This window comes from Sphaeramia orbicularis, chromosome 4 (genome assembly GCF_902148855.1).
Source record: "Sphaeramia orbicularis chromosome 4, fSphaOr1.1, whole genome shotgun sequence".
NCBI classification, from domain to species: Eukaryota; Metazoa; Chordata; class Actinopteri; order Kurtiformes; family Apogonidae; genus Sphaeramia; species Sphaeramia orbicularis.
Window position 1 is genome coordinate 51346803 of NC_043960.1, and position 22662 is coordinate 51369464.

The 22662-nt window shown below is 35.9% G+C and overlaps 1 protein-coding gene across 1 annotated transcript; it reads right to left on the reverse strand.

The window, feature by feature from the left end:
* Positions 1-949: 949 nt before the first annotated feature.
* Positions 950-7210, reverse strand: LOC115418655 (claudin-1-like). The gene is made up of 4 exons (XM_030133193.1): positions 6778-7210; positions 5566-5730; positions 3091-3169; positions 950-2944 (listed from the first exon to the last, which is right to left on the reverse strand). The coding sequence occupies exons 1-4, from the start codon at positions 6977-6979 to the stop codon at positions 2779-2781; spliced, it is 612 nt and encodes a 203-aa protein (XP_029989053.1). The 5' UTR covers positions 6980-7210; the 3' UTR covers positions 950-2778.
* Between the last annotated feature and the right edge of the window lie 15452 nt (positions 7211-22662).

Sequence of the window (22662 nt, forward strand, 5' to 3'; positions counted from 1 at the left end):
CGTGACTTCCAGGAATGACCTGGCTGACGCGCTACTAAAATCTCACCATATGTCCGTTGTTTTAATCAAGAGTCTTCAGGCTTGTTTCAGTTGTGATGCATATTTAAAAACAAACGATTTATTTTCTTGTCCACAACGAATACATAATCCCGACTTTTCATTAGCAAAACAGCAACTCATTCCATTTTCTTCTAGCCGCCATAGCGGTCAAAAACCTTAAGCACTTCAGAGCCTTTTAAATTAGCATTATTTTCCTTTGCGTGACCCGCGCTACTCTGCCTCTGATTGGCTCATCAGTCCTCATGCCTAAAGTTAACCAATCTAATCAGTGAAGATACCAAGTACTAGCCAATTAGAGAAAGAGGAGGGCGGGTCATGGCTTCACCATCCTAGGGCAAAACATGGGCAATTTGGCTGCAGATATTACTGAATGGTGCACATTAGGGGGATTTATAAGTGGGCATATGCAATGTTGACTGAAAAATAAGTAGGTATACTCCATATACCACTGTATAACCTGGACTACACCTCTGAGAACCGCCCAAAAAATTATCCACTATAAGAAAAAAAAACATCAGCCACCTTTTCAATTAAGGGGGCACTGTTTACCCGAAAGGTCTCTTGCTTTAAAATGAAGGCCACTACAAAAAATAAAAGTGTAGGCTGAAAAACTAATGTGGCTACTGCTAAGGAAGTAACCCACTGGAAATGGAGGTCGGAGCGCTAAAAATAAAGTTATTTTTAAAAATATTTACATTAATATTGTTTGCAAAGCGGTTAAATGATTAATTAAGCTTTCTGTGTATGCTTAAGGTTAGGCCTGGGTGTTAAATGGTTAAGGTTAGGATTAGGGTATGGTTGGGGTTAGTTTTCATTGGTAAATGGCCCCTGTGTGCACTGTGTGAAGGTTCATTGCTAAGCTAATGCTAATGCAAAAAGTTGACTGTTGTCAAGCTGACGAAAATAACATTTTATTCATCTTTTCAGTATTTACATCATTTCATCTTGCTTTTTCAAACTGCCTCCAAATGTGTTACATAATCAATAAAACCGTAAAAGTCATAAAACATCAGAAAAAAACAAAACATAAGCCACATAATTAACATGCACTTAAAGAAAAATATATTACACATATATAAAACTGTAGAGGTAAAGATTGATTTGTACAAACATATTAAAAGTGTTGAAGAAGAACAGAGGTTTATGTTCTGGGAAAACCAAACACAGGCTGGTGAATTATTCAACATTAGATCCTCTGAATGAAGATAAAACAGCTGTAAGGTTGTCAGCTGAGACTGTTTGGACCCGAAGTTGAATTATTTAACTCAGTGATTCTCAACTGGTGGGTCATGACTCAAAAGTGGGTTGCAAACCCATGTTCAGTGGATCGTGGGCCTTTGACTGGACAAAAAATAATACTGATGAACCAATCCTGTGCTTTATTTTTTAATGAGCTGAGCACCATCCATTCACACTCCCCAACAGTAGGTGGTAGTAATGCGCTATAATCATAATTAACACCAGACATTTCACAGCATAAAAAAGACCCAAAAGTTTCTGTTCAAATCATGGCAAAACTCAGGTATGACAATGACCAGGGTGGGATTTGTTGGGGGTAATGGTGGGGATCAACCCCCCCTCTGGTTTTTACATTCCTACTTCTGCTTAAAGAATTTCATCCTCGGGAAGGTAAACTGTTGGTAGTCTCAGAATTCGCAAACATCACCATGCACATAAATACACTGTATACCTTAGCTGTCTCTCTCTGGATATATCAGTGTCTCTCTGTGTCTTTCTCTCTCTCTCTCTCTCTCTCTCTCTCTCTCTCAAACATTACTCTTTAGTTCAAAAAACTCTTGCTGCTGAGGTCTCAGACATCCCTTTGCTTCTGAAAGAGTTTCAAGAATATAAATGCCATAGAGTCCAAGGAGACAATCTCCACAAAGTGTTTCCTGTCATCTCCACACTCCCTGTGTCAATAGCAGAGTGCAAACGTGGATTTAGTGCATGAATCACATCCTCACTGATGAGTGCCACAGAGTGAACATGTCCACACTGGACAGTCTTCTCTTCATCGCTGTTAATGGGCCAGATGTGTGTTCGTTACCTGCTCAGAAGTTCACAGAGATGTGGATAAAAGAAGGGCAAAACGCTCCACATTGCAGGTGTGGCCATCGCAGAAAATTCAATGTTTCATGTATTTTTAGTTTGCATTAAAGATAAATGTCCAACTGTTCGACATGTAATAAGGCCTACTGTTAACTTAAAAATTAGGCCTGTTGATTGCTTGTTTTTTCATGATTAAAAAAAAAAAATCCCCCCCTCTGTTTTTTTTTGTTGACAAATCGCACCCTGACAACAACTATATCAGATATGGTTTTACTTATACATTGAGGAAAAAAACCTCAGTATGTTTAATACTTGAATAAGTGACTGAATGCACTTTTAATTTTTAATTGAGTGCACATTTTTAGTTTTGGTTAAAATATACCTATGGCGACAGGGAATATTTCCCTTTTTAGAATCACCATCCGCTGGTCAGTTTGGTACATCATGAAACTTGTCTTCTGTGATATTCTGTATTATCTCAGGTTCAAAACACACCATCTTTTTATTAAATTTATTTGAGAAGTTTAACTTTTATCAGTTTGGGTCATGGCTTGTCATTGAGGAGTAATAATGGGTCCCAAAGCCAGACCAGTTGAGAACCACTGATTAAACTGAAATGAAAAACTGACCCCTGGGGGTCGACTGTAAGGCTTCTCCTCCTCCTGGACTCTAGACGTAGTTGGATTTGGGGTTGGCTGTGGTCAAGAGATGGCTGGAGGTCACTGAACCAGATGATGATGACCGCGAACACCTACGGCAGCTCAGGAAGGCTCCACCCACCAAGGTGAGGAGGCTGCCAGCCCAGCTGACGAACACCGCCTTTCCGAACTCGAAACTGAAAAACATAACAGGAGTCAAACTAACATGACAGGATGATATGATGAAGGACATGTGTGGACAGGTGGGAGTATGTCCATGTGTGTGTTTTCATGTGTGTTCATGTATGTGTGTTTATGTATGTGTGTTCGTGTGTGTGTGTACCTTTGCAAGCGATGGGACTGTTTGTAGGTCTGTACAATCATTTTGACATACCAGGAGGTGATGATGAGGGTCAGTAATCCTGTCAACAATACAAAAAAACCCTTCTATTAGTTATTTTTGTAATTATTTATCATTTAATAGACTGACCATATTTACCATGAAAAATAATTAGAATAGAATAGAACAAAATAGGCTTTATTACACAGGTTGTGCTACTATATATATATATATATATATATATATATATATATATATATATATATATATATATCCAAAATACAACAAGGTCAAATTGACAACTTTTCTAACATACACTGTAACACCACATGATGATGCTTGACTTGACTCATTCCTGGCCTTTAAACTGTTATTTCATATTTTAATATATTAAATATATTATCATCTTTCAGGATAGTATCAAACATAACTGGTCATGGAATTGAAAATAATAATTATTAATGAGAAAATAGAGAATAAAATCAAACATTACGTTACGTTTATTACAATAATTACATTAGGGTGGAACTTAACCTATAAAGACCCAAATAGCCACTGGTGACCAAAATCATCTACTGATCTAAAATGTTTAATAACATCTGAAGCACTAATCCTATCAATCCAAGTAAATAATTGGTGTAAACTGCAGTTATTCATCTTTTCATGGTCATCAGATATGACCCATTTGGATGTTCAGAGGCTCTGTGGTGAACATGGAAACACCATCATCTCCTACAACATTGATTCACCAGTAAAACCTATGGAGTTGGATCAATGACAGAGGAAGGACACACTGGGTTTATGTTCAGTTATTGATATCTTTACTAAAATAGTCACTTTTTCCTCACTTTTCTCTGTTTCTGATAACCTCAACTTTAATCTGAGCTTTAATGAACATCAACATGATCAGTGAATTAAATATAGGAAAATAGATGATGTTCACTGAAAGAAGCACAAAATACAGTGGATAATATTATAATAATTGGTGGTAAATCACTTAAGAAAGGTGAAATCTACAGAAAAAAATAATTTGGGAACTGCCACAAAAGTAGCACTGGGTCTTTATGGGTTAAAGAGTGCGACAAACAATAGAGTTCTTCCTACAAAAACGGCAGAAGTAACAGTCAACAGTTTACGTCAGTTTACAACAGAGTTCCTGCAGAAAAAAAGAATCCCTTAAGTCATTTCCTGAAAATGGTCTCAGTGGGACTGAAGCCTTTTTTAGAAGGAGATTAAGTACAGACTAACAGGATGGAAGATGAGTCATTGAAAACACAGTAAACAAAGATAATGATTGTTAAAAAAGTAAAGTTTCTTCTAATTTAGAAGTCTGATCAGAGGCAGTTTAGCTTCATCTACTACAGAGTTAAAGAATATTTAGAGGGTTTAATGTTGTGTTAGAAGTTGATGAACATACACTGAGGAAATAGGATGAACACGAAAATAAAAAAAAAAGTTGTACAAAATATAGAATTGTATTTTTAAGTACTATGAATTATATATTATTGTATGACTTAAATACTTAAGATTTAAATATTTGATTAAGCCATTTGTCCTAAATACGTTTCCTGTTAAAAACACATTACGAATAAGTAAATATGTGCAATGTTTGTTTTCTTGTTAGTTATTTAATTCTCTTACCACTGATTATTGTTATTATTATTATTATTATTATTATTATTATTATGTATTGTTGTTATGACTACTATTACTGTTATCACTTTATTATAACTTTTTATCCTGTGATTATTAAAACACACACACATATATACAAAAATAATAATAATTATTATTTTTGTTGTTATGACTACTATTACTGCTATCATTTTATTGTAACTTCATATATATATATATATATATATAGAGAGAGAGAGAGAGAGAGAGAGACAGAGACAGAGAGAGAGAGAGAGAGAGAGAGAGAGACAGACAGACAGACAGACAGAGAGAGAGAGAGAGAGAGAGATGGATGGATGGATGGATGGATGGATGGATGGAGACAGAGATAGATAGATAGATAGATAGATAGATAGATAGATAGATAGATAGATAGATAGATAGATAGATAGATAGATAGATAGATAGATAGATAGATAGATAGATAGATAGATAGATTATCATAATAATTAGTAGTAGTAGTAGTCGTAGTATTACCACCTTGGTATTTGTTGTTTCTGCTAGTACTTAATGTGCAATTGCCTGTTTTTTTCCACTACCGTTTTCTTTTTTATAGGTATTGTATTGCTATTTTCTTGTGGTATTTCTTGTGTGTATATTCGATGTTGTGCCGCTATTGGAACCTCAATTTCCTGAGGGCTCTGTCCAAAGGATCAATAAATTTATATCTAATGTAATCTAATGTAATCTAATCTAATCTAATCACAGGGAAAGAAAAGTGAGTATACAACATCCCTGACCCATTCACGATCAGAAACATAACTGACCCTATCCATGTCAGTCTGTTTGCCACAGAACACACACCTGAAACCATGAAGAGGATTCCTCCGATCATAGCTGTGGTGGATTTGCTCTCAGCTTTTCCGTCCATGAAGCGGGTGCACTTCATCCCCACTGTGGAAACCAGCACAGCCACAGCCGAGAGGATGACGCTAAACAGCAACACAGCCCTGGTGGCCTGAGTCTCAACTGGGGAAAAACACCAGCAGACATGAGGATGCACATCTAACATGTATGATCGGATGTCTGGGGCTTCAAGGAGCTGCAAGTGATTAAGACTTTTCTGATCCAGTCTTTTGACTTTCGATAAATATCTAAAAATGTTTAATACCTGTTGATCAACTAATCTGATCAATACATGTAAATAATTGGTGTAAAATACAGTTATTCATCTTTTCATGGTCATCAGATATGACCCATTTGGACGTTCACAGGCTCAATAGTGAACATGGAAACACCGTCTTCTTCTACTACATTGATTCACCAGTAAAACCCATGGAGTTGGATCAGTGACAGTGGATGGACACACTGGGTTTATGTTCAGTTAATGAGAGATTTACTGAAAAAATCACTTTTTCTTCAGTTTTCTCTGGTTTGATATAAAAACCCTTGAATTTACTGTGAGCTTTAATGAACTACATTATCCATGAATTAAAATAGGAAAATACATGATTTTCATTGAGAAATAATAAAGTCAGAGGATAATATAATAATATATTCAGTTGTAAAATTATAATCAGTTGAACAGAAAAAAGCTTTACTGTCGTTGTTACAGGAACAGTGAAAATCAGTTTAGCAGCCGATTCTTAAAGTGCAAAAAGACCAGAGTGTATATGAAAACTACCACAATATTACACCAAAAACATATATTGAAAAATATTGACAATATGCAAAACTACAAAGGGAAAGACAATAATAATAATAATAATAATAATAATAATAATAATAATAATAATAATAATAATTTTGAAGTTTAAAAAAAATCTGTTTCCGTGGTTTCATCTTTAAGATAAACCTCTGGATTAGTCATAAAACAACTCAAAAGAATAGTGGGATGAAACTGAAGTCATATTTATAGTAAATATGAAAACGTTTGCAGAGGTTTGTGCAGGTTATTCCCTCCTAGACTCCACAGGTCTGTTGTGCAGAGGTCACTGTAAAGCTAATTTTAGTAGATATTTTAAGTGCCAGGTATCCCAGGCATCAGGGTCTGGACTCTGCACCAGATAAACCCACCTGACACTTTGAACAGAGACTCGTGGAACTCGCAGGTGGTCCTCTCGTAGCCGCTGCAGCTCATCCACAGCCCCTCATAGATGCGGTGGGTCTTACCCTGGGACTGTTTCTTCCACTCCACCATGAAGGTGGCGGCGATGGTGGCGGCGAGACCCAGAAGGGCGAGCAGAAAGCCGAGCAGCTGCAGACCCTGGCTGGCCATGGTGTCCACGCACACGCGCACACACGGACTGGAAGTAGTCCCACAAGGTGTAAAGGTGGTGACCGGACTGGAGGTACGGTGATGACCCTAGGAATCCACACCGCTCCGTTAAGACCGTTAGAGGCGCGAGACTCATCAGCCTTTATTTAAAGTCCACGGCGCGTGACGCATGTGAGGTCCTGCTCCACCTGCCGAGAATGATGAGAAGCATTTCTCCAGAAGCCTTATCACCAAAGACTGATATGAGACGCCCTGGAAAGACCACTGTGAGGAAATGCAATGACTGAAAGTGAGAAACTCATGCAGATGTTTTACTGCCTTTGGTGAAGGTTTACTGTCAATGTGCCCTCGTGGATCATGGTCACGCTGCAAATCTGATCTTTTTCCTCTTATGTGTCTATATTTCTAATTTATTTATTTATTTATTACAGCTGCAACTATCGATCATTTTCCTCGATTCAAGTCGATTAAAATATTATTTGAATAGGAGAAAATCATGCTAAAAATGTGAAACAGACATGTCTGAAAGTGACAGAACATGTCCTTTATTCCAGAACCAACATGAAACAACAAACACCAAAAGTATAAAAGTAAAAAAAATAAAAATATCTATAAAGAAATAACAACAATAACAACAGTATAAAAAAAATCCATAGATATACAGAAATAACAGCAATAACAAAATTCTCTCTCTCTCTCTCTCTCTCTCTCTCTAACTACTTATCCCCACAAGGATACATTATCACCACTATTTTAAAATCTTTATTTAAAATAAAATAAAAATACACAGTATGTGTTTTCAATCATTTATTTTTCATATGAAAATTTCACCCATCTATCCTTCAAGCATGCACATTTTTCCATGAGTCTATCTCAAATGTCTTTTCCACTGATAGTATGGAAAATACATGTAAGACCAGGGGTGAAGACAGTGAGGGTAGATCACATGGCATTAAAAAAACAGAAGTTAGCTTATGGGCTAAATGACAATGTTGTTACTGCTCCTGCCCGGATTCAAACCCTGGCGTTCTGCAACCTCGTCCATCGTGTTAGCCATCCAGTTCTTTGCTGAAACACCACTAGTATTACCTCCTGAATTATCTGCTGATACATTTTAATATATAATGGATGTACATCATTTTGTCTTGGTCATTTTAAAAGTGGCTCATAAGCTGTAAAAGTGTGTTCACCCCTGGTTTAGATGGTCTTGTGCGACGTTACATTTCTGAGGAAGGTCTTGATTCTTTTGGGGATGTGTCACCTGGTTTGAGCGGCCAGGCAGGTGGCCACTGATGTCTACAGAAAACCAGAGGCACAGGTAATGTCTAGGAAGCCCTTTTTCTTCTTTTATTTGATCACCATGTTCACCCCCACAACAGCCCAAGCAAATGCCCTTATATACTGAATATGACGCCATTTACTGGCATGTTCCATCTGACAGGTGATACACTAAATAAGTACAAATAAATCTACAATAAATATGCACATAAAACCCATTACCAATAAATATACAATGACCATATCATTTACAAATACCCATAAATAATTTCCAAAAATATTTACATTCAAACCCAAACAATAAAACTCCTTTGCTAGCCCTTTCCCACTTGGTTACTCCCACCCGGAACTATCAAAAGGTACCAGCATCCCCCGAGGAATTCTTAGGCCCAAACACCTTCAGAGAGAGAGGACAGGCTGAAGGTAAGTTTCTTGTTTATCCAATATAGCAATTACATTCACCAAACACACAACAGTGTTACTTTGCAGTCACAGTTACTGCTACAACTGCATGTAAAACCAATGTGTGTCTTTTGTGTACATGTGTACAGAGGCGGACCAACCCGGCGTCCTCCCTGTGACTCGCCTGCCTGCTAAGACCCAAAGAGTTGCACAATCAAGCAAGAGACAATTTGCAATTAATCAATAAATGTTTAAAAATACCACCTGTGTGTTTCCTTATTTTACTGCCTTAATACATGCCAAAACAATATCAGTAAACCTTACCCTTATCCATTCACTACAATATACAGAAATCAAATAAGTAATGGCGATCAGAATGTGATGTTGTTACAGGATGTGACGCTGTTACAAGATGTGAAATTTACTCCTGTGGGTGGTGCTTGGGTGCAGTTTTTTGTGTCCCAAGACTCTCCTATCTCTTGTATTGGAGGGGCTCCACTGTCCACACAGCATTTATAATGAGAGTCTATGGAGTTCTCAGGAGGCGCCCCAGAAAGGAAACATGTCACTTGACTGTTCACTAAATGACGAAAACTTTTCAAAACTCCACTTGAATGCAGATTATACACTCATGAACTGTATCATGTATAGCTTGATTATTTAAATATTCATGATTTTGTAAAATTATTTTATGAGACTCCTATCATCTTCTTCATGTGAGACAGGTGGGGCGGTGCCCTAGCACCCTCTATTGACAAGATGCCACTGAAATATATATATATATATATATATATATATATATATATATATGTATATATATATATATGTATATATATATGTATATATATATATATATATATGTATATGTATATATATGTATATATATGTATGTGTTACATTTTTATATATTACATTTTTTAAAATCAGATTAATCATCTGATTAATCAAAAGAAAGTAGGGAATATATATGCACTTAACATGTTTGTCGCAAGCTAGGTGGCGCATTAGTCGAAGTGCTGGTAGAATCTGAAATACAATAATAATTTTATATACATATATATATATATATATATATATATATATATATATGCATCATAAAAGTTGCTTACAATGTAAAAGTGTGTTCACCCCTGGTTTAGATGATCTTGTGACACTGAATTTCTGAAGAAAGTCTTGATTCTTTTTGGATGTGACTTTTACTCTTGTAGGCAGGAACACAAACACTAAAGTTACGAAGGAAGCTGGAGGTGGGGAAGGGTCTCAGATGCCCCTCTGTAGCTCCACCCCTGCCGTGGACTGAGATTCATCAGATACTATGACGTAGGTCAAATGAGCTCTACTTCAAATATGTACAGCAGTAAAATGCAACAAATATATAAATGTAGCAGTAAAATGAGCCAAAAATACCATAGAATTCTCACATACTTGAAGAAAAATTTAGAATGGATTATTTTTACTTCAGAGAATTTTTACAGCATGCGGTACTCAAGAGCTGAAATAATTATTAAATTAATTAAATTATTTGGTAACAATTTTTCTGAACGGAAGCTTTGTTTCCTTAATTTCTCTGCTACTAAACATGTTCATTGTTTATATCTATAGATATTTTTATATATGTTTTTTTTATACTCTTATTGTTGTTGTTATTTCTTTATGGATTTTTTGTATCCTTTTACTTTTATACTTTTTATGGTTGTTGTCTGAGCTGATTCTAGAATAAGAAATGTTGTTTAGAGTCAAAAAAATCCGCATTAGCATGCTAGCATGCTAGCATGCTAGCATGCAGAGGTCGCAACGCGTTGGCTGTATTTTAAAGACTGCCATGAATTAATAAAGGCATTTTATTTTTACACAAATCCTACAGTGTGCCTTGGATATATTTTTTGAAATCTAGCATGCTAATGCGGATTTTTTTGACTCTAAATAACCAGACACACCACAAGTTTCCAAAGAACACCTGTGGATAATCACCAAGAAGAAGACCCAGCAGCACTTCCACTTTGTTGGATAAGAAATGTTGTTTGTCATTTTCCAAACATGTCTGTTTCACAGTTTTAGTTTGTTTTGTTTTTTTTTTTCGCTTATTCAAATAATCGTTTAATCAAATTGAATTGAATCAAAGAGTAGAATCAATAGTTCAGGACTGTGATTCAGATAACTGGATACTGAAAAATGTGAACTCTCAAAAAACCAAAAAAAAAAAACAACTGATCTGACCAATAAATCTGAATAGAGTTGTATAAATACAATATGTGTGGAGAAGTGCAGGAAGAATAGTACAGCTTAGGCTGATGCTAACGAGGAACAATCAATAAAGACAAAACCAAACTCCACAAACCAGAGCTTTACAAGTGTCAGTCACTGGTGTCAGTCAGGGTTAACAGGCTCAACTGTTGTTCCTTTCCTCTGCAATTTAGAGCCCTGAGCTTCTGTTTATGTGAACCAACATTGTCTTCAATTTACAAAAACAATTCTCCACTGATTTGACCATATTTGGTGAAGGCCATGCCAGTCTGTAAACACTGGGCATTAGTCTGTCAGATTGGATCGGGGTCCACCCTTTTCCTGAAATGAGCCCCAATCAAAATATTTTGCAGTAATTAAAGTCACTGCTCCCTTTTTAGTTCACCCGAAGCAACTGCTTTTCGTCGTCCTTTTTAAATCATTACATTTATTTATTTATTTATTTATTTGTTGGCTCTTATTGTCTGATATTGCTTTAAAGATCTGCCAGTGCTTTGCCCCAGGACTTCCTGGTGTTCGCCTGAAGGCCACAGGTGGGCCACGACAATATGAGGAAAAGCGCACTAAAAGGATTTCCCTGTGATTCTCTCTGACGCTTTGGCTCTGGTGTCGCAGCAACATATGCTTACACTTCTTAAAACACACTGGTTCAGAGATATTAAATCATACAGCATATGTCAGAGTAGAAAAAGGTCTGTAGTTCAGTTCATCCCAAAGAAATGTACAGGTGAGGTTAAGAGAAGAACTGTCATGTTCTGTTCCAGTAAATCTGTCCTCCCTCTCAGGCCATTTAGGGTTTATCCGTCAGGATGACAGTAACAGAAGGACATGACCTGTAATAAGTAAAAAATAGTTACAACACAGGCAAGAGCAGCACTCCCTTCAATGCACGGGTCAATGGACAGCTCTGATTCACCATATGGACACATACAACCCATTTACTGGAAAGTTGGTACATTTTCTAAAACACAAAATCAGTCACTCAATTAATTCACTCATATATAATTCACTAAATATGGAAAAAAAAAATTATTTTCATTGTTAGGCAAAAAAAAAAAAAAAAAAAAGTAAAAAGTTGAAGCACACATGTCTAAAAAAGACAAACAACTTGTCCTTTATTTCTGAGCCAGATGAAACAACAACCACAAAAAATATTAAAGTAAAAGGATATATAAAAAAAAACCTATATAGAAATAACAGCAATAACAACAGTATAAAAGTATATATAAAAATATCTATAGATATAAAAAACAAATAAGTCCAATGACATCTATAGATAATATGTGCACTGCAGTCTTCAACACATTTGCATCCAACTTACAACAACTGGACATGCAACTAACACAGCTGTGTGTTGATCCTGGTGTCATGTGTATCACCATGAGCGTCCGTGTGAAACACAACAGTGGAACCAATGTTTAGTGGCAGCAAAATTAAGGAAACAAAGCTTTGATTAAGGAAAACTGTAAATGAGTCATTTTTTTCATCAATTTGAGTTAATTAGTCAATTAATCATTTCAGCTCTAATTGAAAATGTACAGGCTTAAAATGCAACATGCACATGCTTTAATAACAATAATATTATTCTGATATGAATCTAAAAAAAAAAAATCATACATAATAATTGTAAAGCACTTCAATACACTTTTGCCCTTGAAGTTGGAATAAAGTATTAGTACCTCTTCTCATGAGATGATTGTGACAAAGTAATTCATATCTGACAAAGTGTAACTGGGACTCAGTATGTAATCATTACAGCAGGTCATAGGTGATTACTGATGTGTATCAATAGGAATAAAAAGAGGAAAGTGTTTCAAAACAACATTATTACAACTTTATGGGCAACAGCAGACAAAGAATTTACTTCACTGTGGTTAGTGTGACTTTTCACACTTAAAGTACAATTGACTGATTGAACTTTTAGCTTTTTAAAATGAAACTCTTATTGAAGTAAACAATAACAATACTGGCCTGGCACTGTCCTGCTAAAATTAGCCCAGACTTCATGTCACCATATGTCTCAGTGAATTACAATCTACGGCTTCACATCAGTGATCACTTCACACATATGCAGGTCACCTATGTGGACACTGATGCAGCCCCAGACCATCACAGATGCTCGTTCTGAATGGTCTTTTTAATCTTAGACACATAGAGCCCAGTTTTTAATGAAAACAAGCTGAAAAATGGACTCACCTGACCACAGCACTCATTTCTACTGTCTTTCAGTCCATCTCAGATGATCTTGGGTCTTATGGACCATTTCTGCACAGAATTGATAAAGGTTAGTATTAAATAAGTTTGCAACATCATTTCCTTAATCTCATAACATAATTGCCTGGGTTTACTGTCCTAACACTGTTGCCACATTTTATGTAGATCACAATTTGGCCCAAAATATAACTTAGGCAATTATGCTATGAGGCTAATGATTTGTAAGATATTTCTGGTGTAAATTTCACAGTATTTACACGAGGGCTGAATGTGTGTTATGTTTGGATTTGATGAGTTTTTCCTCGAACCACCCGATCTTAACAACACATAACACTGCATTACTTTAAATTAGTGCTGTCAAACAATTAAAATTTTTAATCAGATTAATCACAGGGTTGCTATAGATTAATTTCAATTAATCAAAATTAAATATAATTAATTTTTAATCTAAATTAATTGTGTTTCATTTTGCAAGAGCAAACAGACTTAAGAAAGAAGGGAATATATGCACTTAACATGCTTGTCCAAGCTGGGTGACGTGTTAGCCGAAGTGCTAGCAGAATCCCCGACTAACGTATGCTTCGCAATAATGTGGTATTTTAAGATGGAAGTGCTTCAGTGAAAATAAAACTCCTTCCTGCAGAGTGTGTATAATACTTTATGTCAGTCAACTGTTCTGTCTTGGTTCTCTTTGTCCTCATATTTCCATCTAGAGGGCTGACGTGCTGTTTAGCATCTTCCATCTTTATGGGTTGGCTCTGCTGCCTGTAACTCTACTTAGACAAACTGCCCAGAATGCGTTGCCAGGGACGTTCAGAGTCATTCTGCGCTGCACATGGGTTCATTGCATTAAAATTTTTAATAAGATTAATCATGATGATGGATTAATTTATGTTATTGTGTTAATTTTGACAGCCCTACTTTAAATAAATATTCCTTTTGTAAGTTGTATCCTTTCCAGGCTCCTTTTTTCACTTTAGCATGCGATTGTTTATGTTTTGAGCACCTGATTTCACCATAAAGACCGACACTTAGATCATGTATTATCTCTATTAAATGCCTAATGCCCAGCTTCATAAGATTGTTTTTGAGGTTTAGTAAAGCTGAATAAATCTAATCAGAGTCACAATGATTTGACAGTTGTGTCTGAATCTGTTGTGGAAACTTGTGAATCATCTTGAAGAATCATGTTGTGGGTGTTTTTATTTTGAAATCTGTGTCCAGAATTTAACTTGACGTTCAAACTTCCCATTTAGGTGCCAGAACATCATTTCCGGTGACCCTCAGAAGAGAAATCACATGTTGTCAAAAGAGGAACTAACCCCTAATATGTGGGCATACAGATGTGTCTGTGACAGTGAGGACACTTTTTATGGTGTGGTTTGAAACAGGGGGAGGGGTCCTGTTTGTGTGAGACATTTCACATTGTGAGTAACCACAGCCGATGTGACGGTGATTCTGATCCCTGATCAGTGGATACACCCATTCCTTAATGACACCATGTGAACTCAGAGTCAGTCTGCCAAACAAGGACGCTTGAAAAGATCCCAAGTGTCACGGTTCACTAACAAATATCATGTGACTGTATGAGAATTATGAAACACAATCGGTGAATGACCAGAGCTGTTATTTTGTTGGCATTTTTTTTCTCTTTGCATTTGGGATTAAGAGAACCCAACAAGTATAAAACATTGTCTTTGAACATGCGGCAGTTTATGAAAAGGACATTGTTCTCAAATGGGGTCAATAGGTTTATATTACTACATAACATTGTGGAAAAAAGTACAATATCGTATAGTTCAATGCCTGAATATAGCTGTCTGTAGTGATCAACATGGATGGTTAGTTTGCAGCACAGCACATATTATACAAAACTGTGCAAAAGTCTCAGGCCAACATTAGGTTTGCTGGTTTAGTAAAGTTACATTGACCACACATATTCATTTGCCTCTTCAGGTTCAGTCTGGATATATGTGAAGTAAGAACAGCAGGAAAAACAAACATTTCAGTGTAAAAACAGCTTCTATAAACCACAGTGGTCATATTTAATGTGACCTCCCTTTGCGTTTAACATGTCTTTAACCCTTTCATTCAGACAATATGAGCTTTGTTGCACTAATCTTGTGATGTTTTCAGGTTTCATTCAACACATATGTTTCTAACTGCTTCTTGTCATGGGGTCAGAGGTCACAATAAATGGTGATGTTAACATTTTCAGCCCATTTAATTTTGTTTGTTGTGTGTCTTTTAAGGCTGTGAACATATTTCCTATGTTTTCTTGCTGTATCTGAAGAAAAGAGAATAAAAAATAAATATGTATGATCATTTCAACCCCCCCCCCCCAAAAAAAAAAAAAAAAAAAACTACAAAGATTAAGGCACACCACTGAATGTGATACATTTTACAGAATGTTTCCCAGAACAGCCCTTTTTTTTGTTCTCAAACCAACCTCTCAGTTTGTTGTCATTGCTTCAAAGATCGCTGTAAGTCGATGTAAGTCGCTTTGGAAAAAAGCGTCTGCCAAATGCGTAAACATAAAGATCCAAAGGGTGGATATCACATTAAACTACAAATATTATTTTGCATAAATACAAAAGTTTCAACCTTAACACCATCTGCTGTGTACACTAACAAGTGTTTTGTGCTGTTTCTGCCACTAGTTGGCTCAGCAAGTGTCAGCAAAAGAGAAAAAGAAGTTAAGAAGAATGGAATATAAGAAGCAGGAAACCCAGAACTTAATGTGAACACAGGTTCTCGTGGGGTTAGCAGATTAAACATGACATTCTTTCCACATAAAGAAACAATGAAAATTTGAAAACAATAGGGAAAATCAACTTAATGTTACTGAGATCAAACTGATGGTCATACACAATGACCTTCCCTCAACCGACCTTTAAAAACAGTAAAATTGCAATAACCCTGGTCTTTATGGAAAATGGGCAGAATGGGATTGTTTCCCGTTTACAGTTCCATGTCTGAGTGTTAATGGGCTTATGACATGTTAAATAGTCAGAAAGGGTATAAATGCCTTTTTGAAAATGTGTTGTTTTTCAGGAAAGTCACGTCCTTTGAGATCAGTTGTAAACTCTTAATGTTTGTGTTTTCAAACTGTTGGTTACGGGTTTAACCCTTTAACCCCTAATGTGTCTGTGGCACTCGTTCTGAGAGTATGATTTATTTTAAATATTTCTAAAAAATTCAATTGTTTTCTCAATTGGAAAAATTTCCAAACGTGCTGATAGAATAGACCTTGTTCTTTCCATAGACATCTGAGCATGCTCAGTGCACTCCCCACTGCTGGTGGAATGGGGGGCAAAACACAGAGCAGTGAGTGAGACCGACTCACTATAAGAATAGATGGTTTATTATATAGTTGTATTTTACCCCTCGGCCAACTTCTGGTTGAAGGGGTACTGTAATTGTTTTGTCATCTGTCTATCTATCCGTCCATCTGTTTGTTTGTCTGTCCGTCTGTCTGTCCATTCAACGACACAATCACATTATCTGACGAATGCATTGAGATATCTGCACCAAATTTATACTGTGGATGCATCTTGGCATGGAGCAGAAGTTTATTGAGAATGGGTCACCTTGACCTACTTTTTCAAGGTCAAATGGCCTTGTGCAGTTATAATATTTGAGTACTTTCAAATATAAATATGTATGTAATAAGTTTCATGCAAAGACAATCTAATCTAAACTATAGGGCAGTGACTTTCAAAAGAATCTTACACCAATGGGTGTTAAAAGTACACAGCACATTATATTTGTTTTTGCAGTTGTTTGCAGTGTTGTGGTGATTTTCCTTAGGTTTTTTTTTTTTTTTTTTTTTGTGTTTTTACAGAGTTTTGGCTTCTTTTTGGAGTTCAACTAGGTATCAAAAAGCAGCTGGACTGATTTAGAAAACAAAAGAACCCCCCCAAAAAAGCTACTGGGCCAGACTTCAAATCCTTGTTGTTGTTCAGTGTGTTCCAGTTCACAGTTCATGTTCAGCATCCTAAATCTCTTATTGATGTACATTCAGACCTGGGCATTCGGTGTCCTATTTTGTAAAAACCTGTCAGACTTCAATTCCTCTGTTTGTCTTTTTCTGTTATTCCACCCTGTTTTGACCCTAAAACACAAAGTAAAGCAAAACCACTGAAGAAAAGGAACACAAGCACATACTCACAGCAGCTTTTATGAACCCGAAACATGACACTGAAACAAACTCAAATTCACAGCAGCATGTTTACCTGATATAATGTCTCAGGGGTTAAAGGGTTTAATGGCCTGCTAGCATCAGTATTGTGAAACTGTGGATCTGTAGACTATTTCTTTACTGGTTGGTGCCTTTGGCTGTGCTGATAACTGCTGTGGTTTTATCTTATCTGTGTGATTTGATGTTTGTGTATGGCTGACTAAACCCGTTTTCCCTCCTCACTTATCTATTGCATCTAATGCTAAATAAAGCCCTGTTAAGAGGAAGTAAACAACATAGTCACACCCCAAAATATTCTCCCTTGAATACTGATAATTCGGTAACTGGAGCAGAACTTACTATGAGTTCACTACTGTCAGCTCTTATGCTTTTGTGAATCACTGATTCATGGAAAACATGCAGTCATCATCTGTTCTGTTGAAAGACTGTTTTCATTCACATGCTTTACAGTAAGTATGCATTTCATATTCATTGTTGAAACCAGTTTTCCTTAGTGGGAAAAATGATGGATGTCCTGTCCTTCTGTTGGGGCTCTCAGGATCTCTGCAGGCAGTTGTTGAGGAGCTTCCAGAAAGCACTGCCAAATGTTCTCCATCATCACACAAAAGGAGGAAGCCGACATCGGGGAGGAGCTACTGTTTAAACTCTGTTCTGGGAATAGTAGGAGTTAATTACACACAAATATTTATTTCACGGAGTTGCTAAGAAAAACGAGAGAAAGTGAAAATAGATTCTGGTCAGGTGTTTTTTTACAACCCCAAATTAGAAAAGGTGAAACAGCATGGGAAATATGTATATAGAAATAAAAAGTAGTGATATTAAAATATCCATTGACTTACATTTTTTGTATGGTTGACTTATTTTCACTTCTAGATTTGCATTGATTCTTCATGTTCAGGCTGCAACACATTCAAGAAAAAAATAGAACAGGAGCAATTTAGGACACATAATGAGTTAAAATAACAATAGGATGTGGTTTGAAACAGTGGACAGGTGATTGCAGACATGATCTTGTTCAAAAGTAGCATCCAGGAAAGATCTTGTCCTTTAGGAGCAAAGATGGACAAAGGACCATCAGTTTAACAACAAGGTGTAAGAAAATTATGCAAATCAATGTTCCTTAAAGAAAGATATGGAAGGATGTGGACATGGGTGTCATCAGACCTGGGCATTCGGGGCTTCAGTCCCAGATGTTTTGGCAGCAGATCTCTGAGCACACCGATTTTTGTTTTTATTTTATTGTTGTTGTTTTTTAAATAAGCTTGTGAGTAAATACTTCATCATTGGTGCCTGCAGCTGTACATCCATACGGCCTGTGCATACTGAGTGAAATTTGAGAGAGAGAGAGAGAGAGAGAGAGAGAGAGAGAGAGAGAGAGAGAGAACGCCTCCCATCACTCGTGTGAGCACTCAGTGGAAACAGGGATCATACTCAAACCAATCAGTACCCAGGTCTTTGATGGGAGAAATTGTGTTCTCCAGACCAAAGATGAAAAAGATCCAGACAATTAGAGTTGAGCTGCATCTATCGATAATTTTCTTTGATTCGATTTGATTCAATTAAACGGGCATTTAAACAGGTGAAAAAAATAGTAAAAATGTGAAACAGACATGTATGAAAATGACACAGAACTCATACTTTAATCCAGAACCAGCTGAAACAACAACCACAAAAGTAAAAGTAAAAGGATATACAGTATATCTATACAGATATAACAACAGCAATAACACAGTATAAAAGCTTATTTAAAAAATGCCTATAGATACAAACAATAACAAACAAGTCCAATGACATGTACAAACAATATATGCGCTGCAGTCTTCAACACATCTGGATCCAACTTACTGACAACTGAACATGGAACTAACATCCATCCGTCCATCCATCCATCCATCCATCCATCCATCTTCTAGAGCCTATTGGAACTAACATACAACTGAAAAAATAAATATTAATATTTGTAATGTTTGTGTGAAAGCTTCAAAGTTTAAAGGAGTGGTAGTGATGGTTCCAATGTAGAAAAGTCAGCAAAATAGACATTTTCTGCCTTTTTGTCCTAGTCTCTTCTGAGCTACGTTCCATGTTCTTTGTGATGATCCTGGCATCATGTGGTCACAATAAGCGTCCAAGTGAAACACAACAGTGGAACCAATGTTTAGAGGCAGAGAAATTGCTGAAATGCTGAAAAGTACAATGTGTTTGGCCCAACACATGCTGCCTTAATGATGCCATCAATAACTGTTTAGGAATGTCCACACAGATTTCGCTGGGACTGTGTTGAAACCACATGGGGCACATATTCCAAAGGACTGGATGAGGACATTGAAGGTACTGGTCCTAGACTAGCTTGATGCAGTTCACACTTATCCCCCGATAGAGAATATGTGTAGCATCTTGAAAAAAAAGAAAAGACTGTTGCACATGTAAAGAAACACTTTATGGCTTGTCTTCAGCCCTTGAACATCTTGGAAGTGTTGTGGAAAAAATGGCAGCAAATGTTCGGTTGCTAATCAGTACTGATAGAAGTGTTAGCCCGCTATATGTTATATCATTAGCCTCATAGCATAATTGCCTATGCCATACACTATATAGACAAAAGTAGGTGGAATGCTGAATTCAGGTGTTTCTTTTCTAACAGGGTCTGGGATAAAAAACAATAATGACAAATATCATAAAGTTTTATAATATAATAGGATTCTGTTGGGTTTCTGTAAATTGGCTTAAGAGTCTGGTTTCGACCAGCTCTATATGTAAAGTGTCATGAGATAACTTTTGTTATGATTTGGCTCTATATAAATAAAATTTGATTGATTGATTGATTAACTGATTGATTTATTTATTGATTGACTTTATTGATATGATTTTATTGATTCCACTATGGGGAAATTTCACAGTTAAACAGCAGCAACATTCAACTTCAACAAACAACTGCAAAGAAAAAGACAGGTGGAAAAAAAACCCACAAACAAGTGGGAAATGAAATATAAAAGAAAATAAGACATTTAGTATTTATATAAATATTTATATAAATAGAGAATTAGAATTTTAAAAAATTAAAATTTAAATAGTATTCACAAATTTAGAGACGGAACATTTAAAATCTTAGTCATGGATAAAAAAAACAAAAACAAAACAACAGTAAAAAACATCAGTGTTGAGAGAAATTTAGTAAAAAACATCTCTGAGGCATTTTGGAAGCAAATATAATGATTTACACCAAACTAACCAATGATATTCATGACAATATAAAACCATATTATGACATTAGTCATTATTGTTTTGCATCCCAGACCCCTGTTAGAAAAGAAGCACCTATATTTAACATGTCCCAATACTTTTGTCCATTTGTGTATGAATTAAGTAATTATGTTATGAGGCCAAATAATTAAAAAAAAAAAAAAGTCTCAATGAGGACTGCAGAAAAAAAACTTACAACTCCACTGAATGTGTTGTTTTGGTTTAGTTAGAGACATGTCAGTGATGTTAAATGCAGAAGTATGGAGTGGATTGCTTAAGAAAACATGCCATCTAGTGGAGGAAGAGGGAGTGTAATGTGTCAGTGAAGACACCTGTTTGTGTAGCTGACACACACTCCATTACAAGATCCTGCAAGTGCAGATAAGACATTAAATGTCAGTGTTCAGTGGTGTCGCTATCAGCAAGTAATTAAGCACATTCATTATGTAGGTGAAACTGTAGGGCAGCTTTTACTTTATAAAACACTAGTATCTACAGTACATGTGGTTTCGAGGAATCAGTTTGCGTTTGCTTTTGACTATGTTGGACCGTGTGTCTTCAGGTAGATAGCTGATTGTCACATGATGGGAGTTGGTGAACAGAGGTGTAGCAAACAATATTATTAATAACTGCTGTATTTATAACTGAAGCGCTGGTGTTTCATAAAATATGAAATGTACATGGAACCAGCCGCAGTTTTATTATCTGCACCAAACCAGTGGTGCAACTACTCAAGTACTCTTTGTCAGAATGGATTTACAGTGTATAACTACATTTAGCATTTAGTATTTAAGTGCTTTTACTTCTTCTCTCTTCTACTATATCTTGGAGTCAGATGTTTCACCTTTAATTATTTTTTAAAAGACAGTGTGTCATCCAGTGAATTGTGCTGATTTTTAATGTTTGTGATAAACTAATATAATAAACTTTCTCCAATGCATTACAACAGTTCTTCTACTTTTTAAGTTAAATAAACTCTTATAAATAAACTGGGAAAAATTACCATCAAATGAAACGTGTAAATTACTCAAATGTATCATATACATGACTGAAGCAACGATAATTTACAGAATTTTCACCATGTAGTGGTATTACTTCCTGCACCACTGTGGAACAGGCTAAGGCTGATTTTAAAAAGAGGATTCACACTTTTTATTATTATTACTTAACAGGGTTTTCTTGATATGTGTATGATCTAGACAGATGCAAGTGTGAGGAGGGAGGGGTCAGCATTTCCAGATAATCAACATGAATAGTGCAATGCATAACTTGTCTCTAGGTGACCTGTGAATGGATAGACAGACAGACAGACAGACAGACAGACAGACAGACAGATAGATAGATAGATAGATAGATAGATAGATAGATAGATAGATAGATAGATAGATAGATAGATAGATAGATAGATAGATAGATAGATAGATAGATAGATAGATAGATAGATAGATAGATAGATAGATTATGATAATGTTTACATCTACAAAAATCTGAATAACATGAACAACTGGAAACATCTTAAGAAAAACAAGTGCAATTTTAACAATTTTCTGTCTCAGATTATCAGTTTATCCTTTACACATGTGCATTACAACTTACATTACAATTACAAATGCATGAAACATTTAATAAAAGTCAGAATATTGGTAAAATTGCATTTACTTATCTTAAGACATTTCAGGTCATTCCTTTTTATTTTTTTTTAAATAACAGTTTTTTAATATAAACATTTTCATGTAATTTTACTTTTTTTACACTAAAACAAAGAGAAAATTTGCTGTTTTCATTATTTATAGGTTTAATATGATAATATTTGACTGGTCTGACCCACATGAGATCTAATTGGCCTGTATGTGGAATCTGAATTAAAATGGTTTTGACATCCTCGATTGTTAATATCTTCAGTGTAATTTTTGTATTTCACAAATCCATCCAACGGGCCAGATTGGATCCTTTGGCGGGCCGGATTTGGCCCCTGGGCCACATGTTTGACACCTGTGATGTAAACTATCAGCTGATGCAATACCTGAAGATTATAAGATACAGTGTTAGTTTGACTGACTGTCAAAATAAGAAACTAGGAGTTTTATTTTGAAGAACAAAACTTGAT